Source organism: Gadus chalcogrammus, chromosome 9 (assembly GCF_026213295.1).
Source record: "Gadus chalcogrammus isolate NIFS_2021 chromosome 9, NIFS_Gcha_1.0, whole genome shotgun sequence".
NCBI classification, from domain to species: domain Eukaryota; kingdom Metazoa; phylum Chordata; class Actinopteri; order Gadiformes; family Gadidae; genus Gadus; species Gadus chalcogrammus.
This window is the reverse complement of record NC_079420.1, coordinates 6,545,101-6,564,472: the sequence shown is the minus strand read 5'-3', so window position 1 is coordinate 6,564,472 and position 19,372 is coordinate 6,545,101. Positions and strand designations below refer to the sequence as shown.

General features: G+C 46.7%; 1 protein-coding gene across 1 annotated transcript in view; it reads left to right on the top strand.

Moving 5' to 3' along the window:
• The first annotated feature begins 2,906 nt into the window (after positions 1-2,906).
• LOC130389238 (DCC-interacting protein 13-beta-like) overlaps positions 2,907-19,372 on the top strand; it is a 17,090-nt gene continuing 624 nt past the window's right edge. Inside the window, exons 1-21 of the mRNA XM_056598928.1 lie at positions 2,907-3,036; positions 4,573-4,671; positions 5,427-5,486; positions 5,993-6,064; positions 6,730-6,817; positions 6,920-6,961; positions 7,075-7,133; positions 7,835-7,981; positions 8,472-8,554; positions 8,911-9,063; positions 10,193-10,381; positions 10,794-10,836; positions 11,121-11,177; positions 12,228-12,322; positions 13,087-13,242; positions 13,970-14,022; positions 14,585-14,759; positions 15,798-15,834; positions 16,919-17,077; positions 17,207-17,254; positions 17,497-19,372. The exon at positions 17,497-19,372 is cut by the window's right edge and continues 624 nt beyond it. Of these exons, the coding sequence (XP_056454903.1) occupies positions 2,980-3,036; positions 4,573-4,671; positions 5,427-5,486; positions 5,993-6,064; positions 6,730-6,817; positions 6,920-6,961; positions 7,075-7,133; positions 7,835-7,981; positions 8,472-8,554; positions 8,911-9,063; positions 10,193-10,381; positions 10,794-10,836; positions 11,121-11,177; positions 12,228-12,322; positions 13,087-13,242; positions 13,970-14,022; positions 14,585-14,759; positions 15,798-15,834; positions 16,919-17,077; positions 17,207-17,254; positions 17,497-17,628 (2,004 nt within the window). The 5' untranslated portion in view covers positions 2,907-2,979 and the 3' untranslated portion in view covers positions 17,629-19,372. The remainder of the gene's footprint in view (positions 3,037-4,572; positions 4,672-5,426; positions 5,487-5,992; positions 6,065-6,729; positions 6,818-6,919; positions 6,962-7,074; positions 7,134-7,834; positions 7,982-8,471; positions 8,555-8,910; positions 9,064-10,192; positions 10,382-10,793; positions 10,837-11,120; positions 11,178-12,227; positions 12,323-13,086; positions 13,243-13,969; positions 14,023-14,584; positions 14,760-15,797; positions 15,835-16,918; positions 17,078-17,206; positions 17,255-17,496) is intronic.

The following is a 19,372-nucleotide window of genomic DNA, read 5'->3' as shown; positions in this document are numbered from 1 at the left end:
GACGAGGTGTCTGGAGGGATGGTGTTGCCAAGGGGGGCAGCTCACTCACAGGGGCTTGTATCAGACAGACGGAGAGATCAATGAAGGCAGGTAGCTAAGGTCAGTGGAATGTCTCTGTCTCCCCACAGAGCTGACTCTCTCTCTCTCTCTCTCTCGTCTCTTTGTCGTTTGGTTGTCATGTGCTTGGTTCTCTCTCGCTCTCTCTCTCTCGCACTCTCTCGCTCTCTCTCTCTCTCTCTCTTTCTCTCTCTCTTTCCCTCGTATTTCCATAAATGATGTGTGTATGTGTGTTCTTGTGTGTGTGCGTGAGTGTGTGTGTGTGTATGTGTGTTTGTTTGTCTGTTCTCACCACCACCACCACCACTAACACCGCTGCAATGGAGAGTGTACCGAGAGAAGAGAGAAAGCGTGGCGAGAGACGGGGATAAACACACTGTTGTGTTTGTGAGAGAGTGAGAGGGGGAATGAGAGAGAGAGAGAGAGAGAGAGAGAGAGAGAGAGAGAGAGAGAGAGAGAGAGAGAGAGAGAGAGAGAGAGAGAGAGAGAGAGAGAGAGAGAGAGAGAGAGAGAGAGAGAGGGGGAGGGGGTGTGGGGGGGATGAGAGAGCGAGAGAGAGAGAGAGAGAGAGAGAAAGGGATGCTGTTCCCTCACATGATTTGCTCTTTTCCTCCACCCTGACAGGGTTGCTAAGGAAACCGGGGGAAAGGAGGTGGAGGGAGGTGTGGAAAGCAGCCAATGAGGAGCCTCCTTTTCTTTTTTTATGAGGGCAAAAAAATTAGGGAAATGCATTTAAGTGGTTATCAATACATCTGGCTTTATGTGTGATACACACACACACACACACACACACACACACACACACACACACACACACACACACACACACACACACACACACACACACACACACACACACACACACACACACACACACACACATCACCCCTTCCCCTCATTTGGTTTTGATTAATACAAGAGAGCCCTTTTTCAGTTTGGACCCTGGCCAGCACATCTGCCTCATTACAACTGACCGAGGGTAACCAGACATGTTGTTCTGGGGTCACGCCTTCGATAGATTGTCAATGACTTCCCCCCCCCCGCCCCCTCACCCTCCCTTCCTCCCTCCCTCGATCTTAGCTCCGGCAGAGTCATCTGACCTATTGTGTTAACATTAACTGTAACACTCACTTGACAAACAATGCATCCCTTTCAGAGATAATACACAGCAGCAGTTTACAGTCTCCGAACTTTGAAGTCATGAACTCGTGTTTCTCATAAAGAGGAATTGACGTCTGAAATAGACGTCTTAAAAAGTAACGTACAAGCTGAAAACATCGCAACATTAGACGACGTGCGTCTGGGAATATTCACTAGCCACAGTTATTTGTGAAAACTTTGAAGTGCGTCATGGAATCAAGTTTGGTTATTTTAGATTTCAATACCAGAACAATAAGATACAACTTTATTCATCGCCAAGAGGAAATTCAGTTGTTTCAGAATCAAAAGGAGTGCATGTGAAACAACATGCTAAGATCAATAATAAAGCTTTATTGCAGCAGACACATTACGCATCGTACAGTATAATAATGTAAATAGTATAAAAAAAGGAGTTACAAGAATACATAAAACTTGCATATTAGCCTGGCCCTATAGGATATACAGATAGAATACAAATATGCATCCAAAGACCGAACAACATATAAATGTCTTTTATCAATTCAAATGTTTCTATCTTTGATCCTTTCCATCAGAAACCAGCGCCGCCCCTTGTCTCCATGATAACGTCAACGAAAACCACCCCTCTCTGGGGTGTCTCCCCCCAACCCCCGCCCCCAAGTGCGTGTTTTCTTCTTCCAGATGCATGCTTTACTCAGAATCAGAGTTATGATTATTATTATTTTGTCTTATTGTGATTTTGGAACTCTGTACAACGATAACACTGATAAATGAAATGTCCACTGCGCCATTGTGACCAATCAGAAAGCATTTTAGGTATGAAACAAACCACAACAAAGACAAGATGTGTGCTGTGTAAACACATAGTAAACGAATACTAAACAGAGCACAAAGGCAGTTCAGAAGGAATGCAGCCGGGGCGTTAAAGGCTTTCCTAAAGAGGATAAGACTTTAGGCTAGTTTCAAAACAGTCCATACGCGCTAGGTTGATTTATGTGCTCAGGGAGGCAGTGAGTCCCCGTTAATATTACAGGCCGGGTAGGCCATGCATGTGACCCTGTATGTACTGGCTGAGCCCAGAGCTATGAACTCCGAACCTACCAGAGGAGTCAATAGAAGACTATGGCTGTCTGTTCGAGAGTCGTTATGTTGCTTCAAACGTCTTATCGTAACCCTTTGGAGAATACACTTGATTTATCATACATTGGGGTCGACCACAAAGCAGTTAATTCGCTGGTGCGGCTGCAGGAGAGAAGCTGTTTGATTCACACCAGTGAGGGGTTAGATTCAGCTACCGATTGTGAGCAGAGGCCCCTGAGGTATACTTTTTATAGCCTACTTTCAAGTATATATTAATATACTCTTTATTTAAAACCCAAATTGATACATGAACTGTAGCATATAGTCATAGATAGATGTATCTTTTGTATTAATTCACCATTAAATTCAAACTAGTTACTACAGTATAACAAATTATATCTTAGTATGAGAAATGAAAACACGTATGGCCGCAAGAGGGCGCTGTTGTCACTTCAATGCCCGTTTCAGCATGGCGGATATGACAAATAATATAACCTACAATCCTGCAATTTTTAATTTATCGATACAATTTGAGTTTAGTTAATACATTCATTAATGCATTAAAAAAAATATGGAAGCAAAAAATGGACAATTATTAGGCAAATGTTGGAGGGAACGCCTCCGAGTCCGACGTGTCGCCCGAACACTCGCCAAGATCCCTGGGAAACAGAGTCCTAGCTCTGAATTATTAAAAGCCCCATTCTCCTCTCCAGCCTTAACAAGATGCCGGCCGTTCATCACAAATTGCTTTTAGAGGACGCTTTGCAGGACAGTCCTCAGGTAGGCCCTTTCTTGTGTTTGATCACCGACACAACCGGAAAAGATTGTTTCGATACGACGGACTCGGAATACCCTGATCAGTTGTAGGCTCTGTGTTATTAACGATGACAGCTCTCAATCGCTACATTGTTATCGAATTGCATTCCACTGTGGTGCATGGCGCCCGGGAATTATTAACCATGTAAAGTTAAACGACGCATCCGTCAGCTGAGATCACGAAGTTACATATTGGGTATTTGCGTATCATCAAACCAAGTGTTTTCCTCTGTATCTCCGAGTGACGTGATCCAAATGGCTCTTCCCGGCGACTGTTTCTAAAACGAGGCGCATCCGTCTTCACCAAATCGATGTCTCTTAGTAGTTTCCCTTTCTTCAATACATCCAGTACAGAGAGATCCCAAACGTGTGTGTATACAGTATACTCCACCGCAATGGATTCCTGCAGTATCTGAAGTCACTGCGCCGAAGGCCCTAGTGGGCTGTTTATGTGGGAGGGGTCCTCCATATGAGACAGGAGTGAGATGGGATAGCTTTTAAGTCATCATGCCTATGTCTGCCTGTGTATGAATACAGGTGCTTTGGTTTTGAGGGTGTTAGGTGTACAGAGCTGTTGACCTGGTAAGAAAAACAAGGCTCGGTCAGTAGTACCGTGTTGTTGAAATAGGCCTATACAGTACCCCATTAACGTTATGGATGAGTGAAATGGATAGCCTCTTCTTTTCTGATATTTCTTGCAATAATGAGAGGTGAAAAGCTATTTCTTCATCAACATAAATTAACTTCCGCTTGTGCAGAAGTGGAAATGATCCAAGCGTAGGTTGTGGGGTGAGATCATTCCACAGCAATGCTCCTACGGAACACTGGGTATTTCACAACAATACACTGGGATGACATTTGAGTCTAATTTTAGACCCACTCAAACAGAGTATTGCTAAGCTGCTCTTTTAAAAAAGTGACGCATGATTCAAAACACACAATTTGTAGGGTATAGAGATATAACCTGTTCACCCTTGTTATGATATGATTGTTACATTTGCTGTGAAATTAGTGTAGGCCTAATCTCAATATAACTATATTTCTGTCTGTCTGTAGATGAATATAGACTTAGATGTTCACTTGCTTTGATCCATATACTTTATCTGGCACAATCTCAACAGGTTAAAACCAAGTGATCTCAATCAAATGACCACTACCACTACCACTACTAATTACAACCTGTGTCGGATTCAGCCTAGTCATACTACCCTTCCAACCACAATGACGGTGTGTTTTAACCGAGTTTTGACAGTGTCATCCATTGTGCCCAGTGTACTGTGTGATGTTGTTGCTTGTGTTGACGTCTACTTGGATAAGTGTGTGGGATTCCCCGTGCACTTGTTGCTAACGGCAACAAAGACCCCTTGAACCTACAGGCTACCGGCTATCTGACTACCTCAATTAGTGATTCTGTTCTTTGATGGAATTGGTCCCTGTGTGTGTGTGTGCGTGTGTCTGTGTGTGTGTGTGTGTGTCTGTGTGTGTGTGTCTGTGTCTCAGACTCGCTCCTTGCTCAGCGTCTTTGAGGAAGATGCGGGAACGCTGACCGACTACACCAACCAGCTGCTGCAGTCCATGCAGAGAGTGTTTGGGGCCCAGGTACTACCACACACGCACACGCACAAACACCCACACACACACACACACGCATGAACACGCACACACACACAAACACACATGGACACACACACACACACACACACACACACATGAACACACACACACACACACACACACATGAACTCGCACTCACACACACACACTCACACACACACACTCACTCACACACGCATGAACATGCACACACACACACACACACACACACACACACACACACGCATGAACACGCACAAACACACACACACGCATGAACACGCACACACACACACACACGCGCACACACACACACACACACACGAACGCACACACGCACACATGCACACACACGCATGAACACACACACACACACACTCATGTACAAACAAATTACACTCACATGCACATACTGTAGATGCATACATGCAAACCATATACACACACATACCCCCCCCCCCCCAACACACACACTCCAACATATATGCACACGCATACACACATTAATACTTACATTCACATAATAACACATTCACACCCACATGCACACATGCACAAAGATGAAACATGCAAACTCATACACACGCAGACACCCACTCAAACACAGACGGACACAAACAAACACAAACATGCCCAGAGAATAACGTAAAGACACATCAACACACTCATGCATACAGTTACAAGCATTACACACACATGCATGCATTTATGTCCAACCTATTGACTGCTACGTGTTTTTTTCCCGCCTCCGTCCCCTTCAGAGCGAGATGGGATTGGCTACCCAACAGCTCTCCCAGCAGCTCCTCGACTATGAGAAGAAGGTAGGTCACACGGACAGACCTTAGCACGCTTGATGGATTTGTGTTTGCATGTCCTCTGTATGTCCACATTACGGGTTTTCGGGAATCATGTTACTGAGGAATATTTAGTGCAATTTTCAGTTTAACCTCTTAAACTATTACGTTTAAACCTTTATGGATCAATAAAATAATGTTAAAAAGAAAGGCATAAATCCAGGCTTATGTGGTTTGTATTGTATTATAATATAATAGACTAGGAGTATTAGAGTATTATAAATATTTTCCAATACAGATTTTTACTAATCAGATTAACGACTCACGTTCAGGCCGGAAACATTCGTACTAGGATAAACAGTTTTGTGGAACCCAAAGCTAGAGTCGGCTATTTAGAGAAAGCAGCCAGAGCAAGCTAGATCTTGAAGTATCCTACCGAAAAAAAAAAGATTGATTGTTGTGGGGATAGAATTGAGCAAATATCATCAAACAATGTATTGCCTTCCGTAACTTGAACGGTCTTCTCTGTCCAGAACTTTGCCATGGGGAAAGGAGACGAGGAGGTCATCACCACTCTACAGAAGTTTGCCAGGACCGTCGAGGAGGTAAGAAGGCCTTGATTTTAAATAATAACGCCAGGGCTATGCGGCTGGGTTAATGCATTTGCATGCATGCAAATGCATTTATGAATTTTGGATGCGTGCACATTTACTGAGAATATTGTTGTGGTCTCTCTGTTCTTCACGGACCAAAGAGGAAGAATATTGATCCCAGTGAACAAGCAGGTCTACCGGGTCGTTCAACACTGACCACTTTAGCTGTAAAGTGGTCATATAATATTCTGAAATAAGAGTGTCGATTTCTATAATTGACCTATCAGAATCGAGTACTCAACAAAGCCGTATACTATATGATATCATTTGGCTGTCCACACATACACGCACACGCACACGCACACGCACACACACGTGTCATCACCCAGTCCACGGAGCCACTCATTAATCTGAGCTGAATGTCAACTTGTTACATTGTTGGCAGACATAAGGTCAATTAAGCACACCTGTGTTTTCACCCTGATGGCAACCTGTTGCCAACAGAGTGTGTTGTTCTTTCATACAAAAAACAAACAAAAGCAAGCATAGAAAGTGTTTTTTCTATTCCCATGCTGCAGCAATGACTTCAACACTTCAATGTGGGAAATGTATTTTTTTTTTGCGGTTCCTAATTAAGTTCTAAGAGTTCCCAACTTCCCGCCCTTGTGTTGCTGCAGCTCAACGCCCTCCACACGGACCTGGCTAACCAGATGGCAGACAGCATGGTCTTCCCATTAATCCAGTTCCGGGAGAAAGACCTTACAGGTAGCTCTGCACACAGACACACACCCACACACACATGTAATGCAAACCTTGGTTTTGTGTTTGTTTATAATGCTTGTGGTAATGTGATATCCCACGTTTCAGAAATCAGCACACTGAGGGAGATATTTGGCATCGCCACGGATGGTACGTAATGCTGTGAATACCAGCCCTCAGAAGAACCATTCTGTGAGCCCCCAGACTGTAGCCATCGCCGGATGACCACATCATCTCTCTCTCACATCCACTCTCCTGCAGAGCATCGAAGCCTCCATGGTCAAGTTACAGCCGATTGCCCAAGAAGAAGGAAAACGAAAAGGTTGAGTGGCCTCTCCTCTCTTCCCTCTCCTCTTTTCCCTCTCTCTCTTTCCCTCTCCTCGCTCTCTCTCTCCTTTCCCCACTCCTCCCTCTCTCTCTCTCTCCTCATCTCGCTCTCTCTCCTCATCTTCTCTCTCACTCTCTCCTCTCCTCTCGTCTCTCTCCCTTGCTCCTCTCTCTTCTTCCTCCTCTCCCTCCCCTCTTCTTCTCCCTTTCTCTCTCCTTCTCCTCTCTCTCCCTTTCTCTCTCTCTCTCCCTTTCTCTCTCTCTCTTTCTCTCTCTCTCAGGTGTGACAGGTTAGCAAATAAAGAAAAATGCCAGATTAGAACGCTCACAAACGTTCTGTTTCACACACGTTATCAGTAAACCACGGCCTTGTTTTGGGAACAGTGGCAAAAAATGTGTCACAGCAATCCACTCCCTCGCATCAGGAGCCAGCTCAGCTCTAGAGTGAGTCACACTGCGTTTGTGTACAAATTCAGCACAACACTTGACAGGGGTGGACCCCCTTGATTGCCACCCGTGGATTCACCGCACCGTTTGTCACACACACAATCACCCACACAAACCAGGATAACAATCGAGAACTACGATTTACCATCCTCCAAGCAAACAACATGGGTGTGCGCGAGCGTCTGTGTGCGTGACTCCACCACGTGCGTGAACACCCCCGGGCTTACCGAGCGACGGCGCTGTGCTCAGGTGAAGGTGGACCTGGTGAAGGAGGTGGCGTACACCCGCAGGAAGCAGCACCAGGCATCCATGCAGTACTACTGCGCCCTCAACGCCCTGCAGTACCGCAAGAGGGTGGCCATGCTGGAGCCCATGCTGGGCTACACCCAAGCACAGGTAGGGCCCCCCCCGCACACCACACCGTCTCTTGGGCTTCGTACTGAACGCAGGGCCGGGTTTGGCGTAGCACACGATGGCGAACAACGGCCACCGTTTACGGGAGCGTTATGAGTCGCTCTTGGAATGACGGTTTGAAGACGCCTGCCGATATAAAGCGAGGGGTTTATATACTGATGGCCGTGCTGTGCCTCCTGTTTTCTATCTACATTCTAACCCCTACATCTTGTTTTTCATTTAGTATATTTAATGCGTTCTTCGAGGGTAAAATATAGCCTATTTATAAATGATTGAAAGGGGGTCTATAAATTATTAAGCTAAAAGACAGCTCACATTTATTCTGTGTTTTGATAGACTCGTGTTAAATCGATAGGACATCTCCTGGTCATAAATTAATGATGAACATTGATTGGTAATAGGTATTTGCATTTCGCTCTGTGTGAACCAATCTCTCTCTCTCTCTCACTCTCACTCTCTCACTCTCTCCTAGGTGAAGTTCTACAAGAAGGGCATGGAGCTGGTCACTAAGAAGATGGACACCTTCCTTTCCTCTGTCTCCAACATGACCCACAAGTAAGAAGGAACAGTCTGTGCACCAGAACGGCGTGCATGCAGACAAATATACATCTTAGCTTCAGTAACTTTAAGCACAAACAATTCCTGTGTTCTGTTCTTATGATGAACATGATTGTGTTCCGTCATCCGCGTGAATCACGTATTTCCCATGCATTTGTTAACACTGAAGCAAAAATATTGAATATGAATTTAGAAACTCATCTAAAAGTACGAAGAAGACCAAAGCCCACATAGCGCCGGTTATTCCAGCGTCCATCCTGGCCCGGCCGTGTGCTTCGGGCTTCGTCCTCCAAAGCGTTCCGAGAGCGCTGTACAGTTCTGCTGCCCCGTAACGTTCCCCCTCTCCCACCCAGCATCCAGGCCCAGCTGGACAGCGAGGCGGAGGCCATGCGGATGTCCCAGCGCGAGCTGCTCTCCGCGGAGGACACCGTCTACATGCCCGACAAGGACGACGACCCCGTGAGCCGGTCCCTCATCCAGAAGTCTGGCTACCTCAACATCCGGAAGTAAGGCCAGACGCCGATGCCTGTTTTGTGTTCACTTCCTGTTGTTCAGCCTTCAGTGATTCAAGATGGTGGATTTAGTGTAACGCTGTTGTTTGCTTGTGAATTATCCTATTGGGCTTACAGAGGGTTTCTCAGAGACTTCCACTGCAGTTAAAGGGGGAAGAAAATGAATCACTGCATTGGTTTAATTATAAATTGTCCAATATCAGATACCCATTCGTTCACATCATTGGCTATAGCCTGGGAAACATTTACCCCCCCCCCCCCTCCCCCTCCCTGTGTTGCCTGCTCAAATCGCTCCAAATAAGTTTGACTGCGGTGAAAAGATATCCGACGGAGGCGGAACGCAAACAGATCCATCAGGGTCTGTCAGCGCGGGTTCAGGTGACGCGTTGACAGCGCGCCTCGTCAGCTCATTCGGCGAGGACGTAGGAGCGCGGCGGCGAGATAGAGAACACTTCCTTAATGTCTCCGAGCCGCCAAGGCAGCCAGTGGGCGAGTGAGCGCGTCGCATGATTCATAAAAATGTCGACGCTGTCAAACTCTCGTCGCCACCACAGAGTGTTTGACGAATGACCCGCGACACCGACAGGAAGGTGTTCACAGATTGCCATTTTGTCTAATGACACTTCCCCACCGGCCCCCCGCCCCCCCCCCCCACCCGGGCGGCTGTCAAACAACGCCGCACTTCACAGTCACTCCCTCAACGCTAGGATCGGGCGACCGCACTGCAGGGAGTGAAGAATGCACTTTAGCGTTAATTGGCGATATTGTATGACGCCGCCGTCGTTAAGGCTGGGTTTGTGTGCGTGGTTCATGTTGCGCACCGTCATGTTTTCTGCGTTGGAAAACGTGAGTCACCCCCTTTTTTTTTACTGTGGCTTCATCTTCATTTCCGTGAATCTGTTTCCCTTGAGTTGTGAAGAAAAAGGTTCACGACAAACGATGATGGAGACATAAAACGAGGACGCAGCTTTTCTAACCAATGAGTCATGCTTGCTAGTAACATGTCACGAGTTACACAAGACACACACGAGCAGTACATCTTGTTTCCGGACATCCTGGTGTGGCCCTTAATATCTCTCTCTCTTTCCCTCTCTCTCTCTCCCTCTCTCCCTCTGTGCTCCAGCAAGACGGGCCTTGTGACCACAGCCTGGGACCGGCTTTACTTCTTCACCCAGGGAGGGAACCTCATGTGCCAGCCTCGCGGGGCAGTGGCCGGGGGCATGGTCCTGGACCTGGACAACAGCTCGGTCATGGCCGTGGAGTGTGAAGACCGACGCTATTGTTTTCAGATAACCTCTCCCACTGGAAAAACGTACGAGCACTCAATACTTTTTCTGTGCTGGGCTTAATTTACATTTACATTTAGGGAATTTAGCAGAATTCTTTTATCCAAAGCGACTCACAAAAAGTATGTTTGTCATAAGAAAGTGAAAAAAAGGTATCACTGTATGCAGTAAGGATGAACCTAGAACCAAGTTCCAAGCACTAACAATCACTAGGTTAACCCATTCCCCGTATACAACAAAGACAGCTAGGATAAGATGATGCATAACTAAGTACTATAACTAAATACGACACACAATAAGTGAGTACATTAAGTGCAAGGACGTACAACATACAGATTTGTAAGATGATGTACCGTGTCAAGGCTAAAGACCAGAGAAGTCCGGATTCGGTTCACTAAACTTGCGTCGTGTTTTCCTACGTCTGTTCCACGATTCCAGGTCGATGATCCTTCAGGCCGAGAGCAAGAAGGAGTACGAGGAGGTAGGCGTGCGTCCGCCGTCGTATCCACCCGCTACACTGGAAGATAAGCACACAGTCAGAGTGTAGCACTATCACTCACAATGCCACCGAGGACCTGTCCGCACACATCTGGGCATTCAGCCGGAGATGTGGCTCTCGCGGGTCACAACGCCGCTGACCCGACCTGTCGCTTCGGGACAGGGTGGGGGTCTGGGTGGGGGTGTGGGTGAGGGTGGGGAGTCTGAGGTGTTCGATGACCTGAAGGCCTCCTCCTCTCTGACGGAGTGTGTTTTCCCTCTCCACAGTGGATCTGCACTGTCAACAACATCTCCAGGCAGATCTACCTGACCGAGAACCCGGAGGTAACACGCACGCACGCACGCACGCACGCACGCACGCACGCACGCACGCACGCACGCACGCACGCACGCACGCACGCACGCAGGCACGCACGAACATGCTTGTTTACACTCTGGCTAAGTTGATCCAACCCACTGCTCTGACCTGTTTTGTTTTTTAAATCCAAGACCAGTCACGTCTTATAATCCTATCTCGTCCATCTCAAATAACAACCTGTATATAAATAAATTATATTTATGCACTGTGTGTGTGTGTATCTCCATCTATCTATCTATCTATCTATCTATCTATCTATCTATCTATCTATCTATCTGGAAGCCTTAGTCCCCAATATACAGCATTTCTGGTGCTGCTGGTGAAAATGCTGTGCCACAGCAGCTGAAAGTGTGTTTTTTCCTTCTGATGCCAGAGTTGATTCATTTTCAAAGTCAGAGACAATGTTTCTGATAATGAGATAAGCCTTGAAATGACCACACATATAAACAGACAGCTTTATAGCTTTATGCTACTCTGTTGTCATAGTTGTATTCCTCAGTTGTACTTTGCTGTGCCAAGTGCTGCTATCAGGGAGGCTGAACTTTGCCTTGTGTCTTTGAAGACTATTTGGGTGTGGCTGTTTCTTTATGTCGGCTCGGCTTGAGTCATTTGGTTATAAACAAATGTTTTAGCTTTTTGAGCTATGAGAGGGCCATACTCAACTCGAACGTTTTGCTTTCTCTCTCTTTGCATTTTATTCTGTAGCTGTTCATACTGGTTGTTGTTTTTTAAATGAGTATAGTCGGTACGTTCACTTTTAACAACAGGTTTTAACAACAGGTTAGCTCAGAATTTGCTCCTGAAAATGTATAAAATTGGTTAAATGATGCCATTTGACGTTGTATTATATAAACATACAGGGTAGATACGTGAAAACCCTTTTTATTTCAAATGAAAGGTTGATTATATCAATCTAGAGATAACGATTCAGTAGAAAAAGGTGAAATGGCGCCGTCTTGTGTTCAGCCTGGTGAACTGCATGCAAGAAAACGCTTTGCCTTGTTTCCAATGGGCAGGCCGTGGCCATCCGGCTGAACCAGACTGCGTTGCAGGCGGTCACACCCATCACCAGCTTCGAGAAGAGACAGGAGGGATCGCCCAACCCTGACAGGTCAGCCCACTGCTCATTATATCTATTTCTTTGTTTGTTTTGAAAGCGTTGTCATTATGGCTAATTGCTAATTCAAATAAAATAGCTAAATAAAACCCCTTCACACCCGTTAAAGAAGAACAAATTAGTTATTTGTGCAGTGATAGCAATGAGACCAATTATATTGGATTACAAAAATAGAGATATTGCATTCTTGACATCTTTAATTGAGACGTATTACCCTGGTTAACTGTTCTTGGTGGTGGTATTCAGCCAGTAGAGGGCACTAGCACACTTTGAGTTTTGTAATACAATTGTGTTTTACAATATCATTGTATATATGTTGTATATATCATTCAACTGGCATCACTCGTCACTCTATAGTTCAGAGTTTTAAAATGTAAATGCTTTAACTCTGAACGATGATTAAAGGTGACCTATTATACCACCAGGTGTGAGTGTGATTAGCCGTTATAAGCAGTTCTGAAAATCTGCCTCTTCTGACATCACAAGTGGGCGTGTCCACCTAGACTGACGGATAGATGAGCAACGCTTTCTGCAGTCCAACTGGGTAGGCTGGTAGACTGATCTATCCAGCGCACATCTAGGTGGTCACGCCCACTTGTGATGTCAGAAGAGGCTGTTTTTCAAAACGGCTTGTAACGGCTATTCCCACTCACACCTGGTGGCACAACATGTCTCCTTTAAGTGGGTTGTGAAGATGACAACGGTCTAAGTCGGAGAGTTCTCCCGTCCGATACATCTGGTGTGTGTGTGTGCGGCAGGGCCAAGCCCGGGGGGGTCCATTGCAGCGCGGGGGACGCTCCGGGCCCCGGGGCCTCTTTGGAGCCAGAGGACCTGATCGCTCCGGGGACCCCCATTCAGTTTGACATCGTTCTGCCCGCCTCGGAGTTCCAAGACCAGAACCGGACCGGGGGCAGGTGAGAAGGAAGGTTGTGTAATATTTACGATGCAAAGGTTTGGCTGGTTGTCGAGAAAGAGGTTTTAGGGTTTGAGTTTTTCGGGGTGGCGGTGGTTGGGAGGAGGGTGGAGTATAACCGGGGAGCCGCTGGTAAGCTTTGGTCGTCACGCGCCGCACGTACTCGCTTCACAAAAGTTTATGAATTTTCATTACTGATATTGCACTGAACCGCTTCGATGAGTGTCCCACGAGGTCAAGATTACTGCACGCGTCTTGATGCTTCCTTTGTAAAGTTTCCAGCGCATGCGGGTCTCAAGGCACAACAAACGCAGACCCTTCTGCAACACAAGGTTGCGCGTCTGAAGCTGAAGTACTTTGGAAATGAATGGATTCCTGTGTACTGCTAGGCAACATATGCCAGTATGTACAAGGTCTAATGATGAGGAGGGCAGGTGAGGAGGGATATTATGGGATATTAACGCAAATCTTAAGTTTGTGCAGAAGATAGTTATTTGTTTTCTGTTATTTAGTTTGGTTTGGGCGTGGTGGTGTTTTGAGGGGGGGGGGGGGGGGGAGTTGTTGGGGGTCCCTGCGTATAATTGGAAACCTTCAGGAAGTCTTCGCCGTAATGATCAATTAAGTAATTTTCCCTTCAAGAGACTTCGTTCCTTAATGGCCCCATACCAGCGGGAAGTTTAATGAGTTCCTATTGGCCAATGTGCAATGTTCATTTCCATCCCCGACAGGCGCACAAATCCTTTCGGAGAGACCGACGATGACTCTTCCTCCGAAAGTGACGGTAAATATTCCACCTGCTCGGTAAACTGTGCTTAGCATTCTTGCTCAGCACTATTCGCCCACCGCTCCGCTCCCGGTACAGCTGCGTGTGTGCGCATTCGTCTCTTTAATTTGTGCTGGAAATACAATTGGCTCCATTTCCGTTTTATTCACTGTGCACATTTTCCATAGTTTCCTTTGTGCTAAACTTTTACTTCTCTCCCTCTACTGCTCCACCTCCTCCTCCTCCATCTCTTCTCTCCTCCCCCCCCTCACCTCTTGTCTCCTCCTCCCCCATCTCTCCCCTCTGACCCCCTCTTCTCCGCCTCCTCCTCCATCTCTTCTCTCCTCCCCCCCCTCTCCTCCCTCTCCTCCTCCTCCCTCATCTCCCTCCTCCCCATCTCTCCTCCTTCCCCCTCTTTCCCTCCTCCCCCATCTCCCCCCTCCCCTCCTCCCCCTCCTCCCCCCTCTCTCTCCTCCTTCCCCCTCTTTCCCTCCTCCCCCATCTCCCCCTCCTCCCCCCTCTCCCTCCTGTCTCCCCCTCCTCCTCCCCCCTCTTTCCCTCCTCCCCCCTCCCCTGGCAGACTCCCTCCTCCAGCAGGTGTTTGCCGTGCGCTTCCTGGGCTCCATGGCGGTGCGCTGCGGGGACAACCAGGATGTGATCTACGAGGTCATGCGGCAGGTTCTAGCGGCGCGCGCCATCCACAACATCTTCAGGACCACCGAGTCCCACCTCATGGTCACCAGTAGCTGTCTCAAGTAGGCTCCGAACTGTGTTTACCTCACCTCGAACCATGTTGTTTACCACGTACGTTCTGAACGCGCTTTTACCGAGGCTGTGAACAATCGGCATATAAATATTCGAGATGGTACTACAGGTCCAAGTTTATGGAAAAAAAACAGCTCGCCAAAATAAGAAAAAGAGGTTGGGAGTATTCAGTGAAAACATCTCAACAAAGTGTTGTACAAAACGTTGTACATGAGACACCGAAATATGTATTTTTGTCGGAGGATTCGTGTGTTGTCGACGGCTGTTTTACATGCAACACAACGATTAACAACCCCGCGCCGTGACAAAATAACAACTAACACGGAAGACGAACCTTGGTTTCAACCGCACGCGCTGGCTGTCAAGGTAAAGGCTCCGTTATGGTTCCACGTCGACGCAAAGCAATGACCACACAGACGCTTCGACACAGTCTTGAACCTTTTTTGGTTCTGCGTCGGTTTTTAGGGAGAAGACCAATCACAGCCCTCGCTGCTGCGTCTGCTCGACGCACGTTACCATTTTTGGGAGGCGCACGTCAGACCCTTGCGGTGGACGCAAGGAGGGTCCGCAAGGACGTAAACCCCCTTGCGTTGCGTCGACGTGGAACCATAACTAAGCCTTAAGGCTCCATGTTCATTATTTGGAGGGCTGTGTGCACATTTGTAGAAAATAAAAATGACCTTGGAAACAGCGGGCCTCACTTAATGAGATGTGTTTCGTTTGAGAAAACATTTAAAGCTTAAACCCTGCAACAGCTCATGTGTGCAACTAAATGAATAAGATAAGGGAATACTGTATTGATCCCGACGGGAAACGTTGGAGAATAACAATGGGCGCTAAAAGGTGTATTTACTGGACTATAAAGGAGAAGGCACTGTGGAAAGCAGAATAAACGGTTGGTTTATCGCAGACACCACGTCGTGACCTTGTGCGAATAAGTTCCTCGCTTGGCTCTCTGCCCGCTTCAGATCCACAGCTCTGTCGCCCGGCTCCTTGTAACTCCTTTCTGTCTTCTGTATCTCCCTCAGGCTGATCGATCCGCAGACTCAAGTAACGAGAATACACGTAAGTGCAATACGACCACAACCACAGAGGGAAACAAAAACATCAAATCTCTTTTTCCACCTATAGATAATAGCCCCTTATATCTTTGCTTGTTCAATCCTGTAAGTCTCATGTACGGTAAATGGACTGCATTTATATAGCGCTTTTATCCAAAGCGCTTTACAATATTGCCTTACATTCACCATTCATGCACCTATTCACACACCGACGGCGGAGTCAGCCATGCATGGCGACAGCCAGCTCGTCGGGGGCGGTCAGGGTGAGGTGCCTTGCTCTGGGACACCTCGCCACTCGGCTAGGAGGAGCCGGTGATCGAAATAGCAACCTTGCGGTTACCAGCAAACCTGCTCTACCTCCTGAGTTACTACCGCCCCATGTAAACCGAGCACGGAATGAGGGCTAATTTTTCCACTTTTAAGACGGCAGTTGCAGTAGTAGTAACATTGTAACGTTACGCATTAGCATGTTGTATACGATGCAGATCGATGTCGGCTGCGGTATAATGAGTGGTATAATGAACAGGGCTTTGGGTCGGCTTAGCTCAGGAGGTAGAGCAGTTGTCTTGCAACCGAAAGGTTGCTAGTTCGATCGCCGGCTCCTCCTAGCTGAGCGTTGATGTGTCCCTGAGCAAGACGCTTAACCCTAACTTCTCCTGACGAGCTGGCTGTCGCCTTGCATGGTTGACTCTGCCGTCGGTGTGTCAATGTGTGCATTAACCGATGTAAGTTGCTTTGGATAAAAGCGTCAGCTAAATGCCCTAATTGTGATTGTAATTGGCTCGGGGTAATTGGCTATGTGCCCGTTATTGTTGTGTGCGTACGTTGTGTGCCACACTAGACGCCGTTGTGTTAAAAGTTTCACTTGTTCACGGGACAACAACTTGCGATGTAAAAGTGCACACCGGCGCGGCATTACAGCGACTTTGTTTGATTCCGTGTCAGAAGGTGAAGACGGTCTAATGACGGATCTTCTCTACGGCAATATCGCGGGATCTCTGTATGCAAGGGGCTATTGGTTTAGAAATGTCTAAATACACTTTCATCCTCTTTCCCTCCCTGTCGCCCCCTGTCCGTGGGGGTCATAGTTCCAGCTAGGGGAGGTGCTTCAGTTCGCGGCCCACCAGGAGAACGGCAGGCTGATGGGTCTGGTGGTGGAGGACCCCGACTGGTCCCAGGGCGACCAGGAGGGGGCGCCACCCTCCTACAGTGCCTTCGTGTTTGAGAGCAACACCGAGGGAGAAAAGGTTGGTTGGCCCACAGTGGGAGCGTTTTGGGCTTTTTGGTTAAACAGCAGAAAATACTAGCTTGTTTGGACATTGTTGTGGGTCAACGTTTTAGAGATATTTTGTTAATTTTTTGTTTGTTCTCAACAGATATGTTTCACGATAAACTTGGCAAAGGAGATCGTCGAAGCAAAGAAGGTATGGAAGGATTTCCGCTTAAGCTTCTATTACACACCGCAAACACTTAACAAATCTGTAGATTTGTAGATTTTAAATATTAAAACCCCCAGATTAAGATATACAAGCAAAAAAAAAAGAAAAAGAAGAAAAAAAAAAGGGGCTCATAAAAGTCGACTAACCCATGTATCAAGTTTATTCATTATGTACCCTTTTTCCTGGGACAATAAATCACTTTTATTTTGTTTCTGTTGGTGCACTAGGACCCAGAGGCCCTGGCTGAGCTGATGAAGTCCATGCCACTAACCAATGACGGCAAATTCCTGCTGCTGGAGGCGGAGACCGGGGATCCGACCAATGGGGAGGGACAGGAGGACCTAGAGTCCGAAGCCTAGTCCAATCCTACCACCGCACCCACTACCCCACTCGAGAGATCTGGGACAAAGTTTGACCTTTAACCCATGGAGGGGTGATCGATCACCCTGCCATGGCTGAAATACCCCCTATCTCTATCTCTCCAGCTCTCTCCCGTAGCTCTTAATGTTCTACAGCTATTGTAAGGAAGCATGTCACATCTCCAATGAAGCATACAATTCACATATATTAGCTTTCCAGAGTGAGTGCTTAGGCTACTATGTTGTGAAGAAAGAGGCATTTCTAGGAAGGTTACAGAGAATTTAAGGATCACCTGGAATAGAAGGTTTGTTGTGGCCTGTAAGCATGGAGCTGCATTGATTAAAACAATGCAGCTTTGTTTCTTTGTCTTAACCTTCTCGGTACATCCAAGTGAGAAAAAAAAAGGGACTATGTAGTGCTTTAGTTAATGTTTGAGTTTGTTGTTTTTAATCATCTATGGATTCTGGAACAATAATTGTCAGTGCTTCGATGTCGGTGTACATTCATCTGACGTTTTCTCTTCTGACCTTTTGGTGTATAGCCGACTACCACTAACTACCATTTATTTCTTGAATAGTTTTGTAGCGAAACAATATTGCACTCGAGAGGTTTTTAGCTATTTAACAACCTTAGTTTTTTCTTTTTTTTTCTTTTACTTTAATATGCACTAACGGGAATGTGGCGGTAATGGTGGTTGATGGGTAGTTCTGAGCGGTGAAAAACGATTATACGGCCGTATAAAAGACTCAGTGCCCAATAAACCTGGAACTGAATCAGCTACAAGCGCAGTCGGCTTGAGATGCTCATGAAGGACATTAGGGCGTCCGTTAAGACGTTGAAGCCTCAGAAAATAAACATGTGGTATTCACAATATCCACATTAGAAGTCTAATAAAAAAGAAGGGTATGGCATTATCTCCTACACTCCGACACATTCCAAACTATGCTGAATTCATTCCAGCGCCCCAGACTTCTGCAACCCGATGGCATTATCTCGAACACTCGGACGGATTTCAAACTATGCCGAATTCATTCCAGCACGCCAGACTTCTGCACCCCCGACTATCCCATATCCTAGTTATCAAAAAGCTGATCATTACAGAAAATGGTACACTGTGCAAATACCACCTGTATCATTGTCTGTAATGTGCAATCAAAGGGGACTGCAGAAGCATCTACATTTTGGTGTGGCGGGGGGGGGGTTGTTACTACGTCGCTGCATTATAAACGCTATATCCTTGGCAACCCCCCCCTCCCCCCGAGCACTAGATTAAAACGGCAGTGAAGGCCACTGAACCCCAACAAAACAACACAAAAACAAATGCCCGAAATTATGTCTGTAAAGCCTGTAAACAGCCCGTGATGGGGAGTCACGCAGTCATTGGGAAGAAACACAACTCGTTGCTATCCGATAGCAGTCTAATGCAAACGGGTGTGTAGGAAAAATAAATGCAAATTGAGCGCAAGTCACCCGGAAAATTCCCTCATCACCGCTGAATTTCAATACTTTTCATTACACCAAAACGTATTCAGGCAAAGAACGATACGATGCAATTTTGTTTGATTGCGACACATTTTGTGTGTGTGTGTGTGTGTGTGTGTGTGTGTGTGTGTGTGTGTGTGTGTGTGTGTGTGTGTGTGTGTGTGTGTGTGTGTGTGTGTGTGTGTGTGTGTGTGTGTGTCAGATGTCAAGCAATCCTAATTTGGCCTTGATTGTGAACTGCTTTCAGTCCAGTGCTTAAGT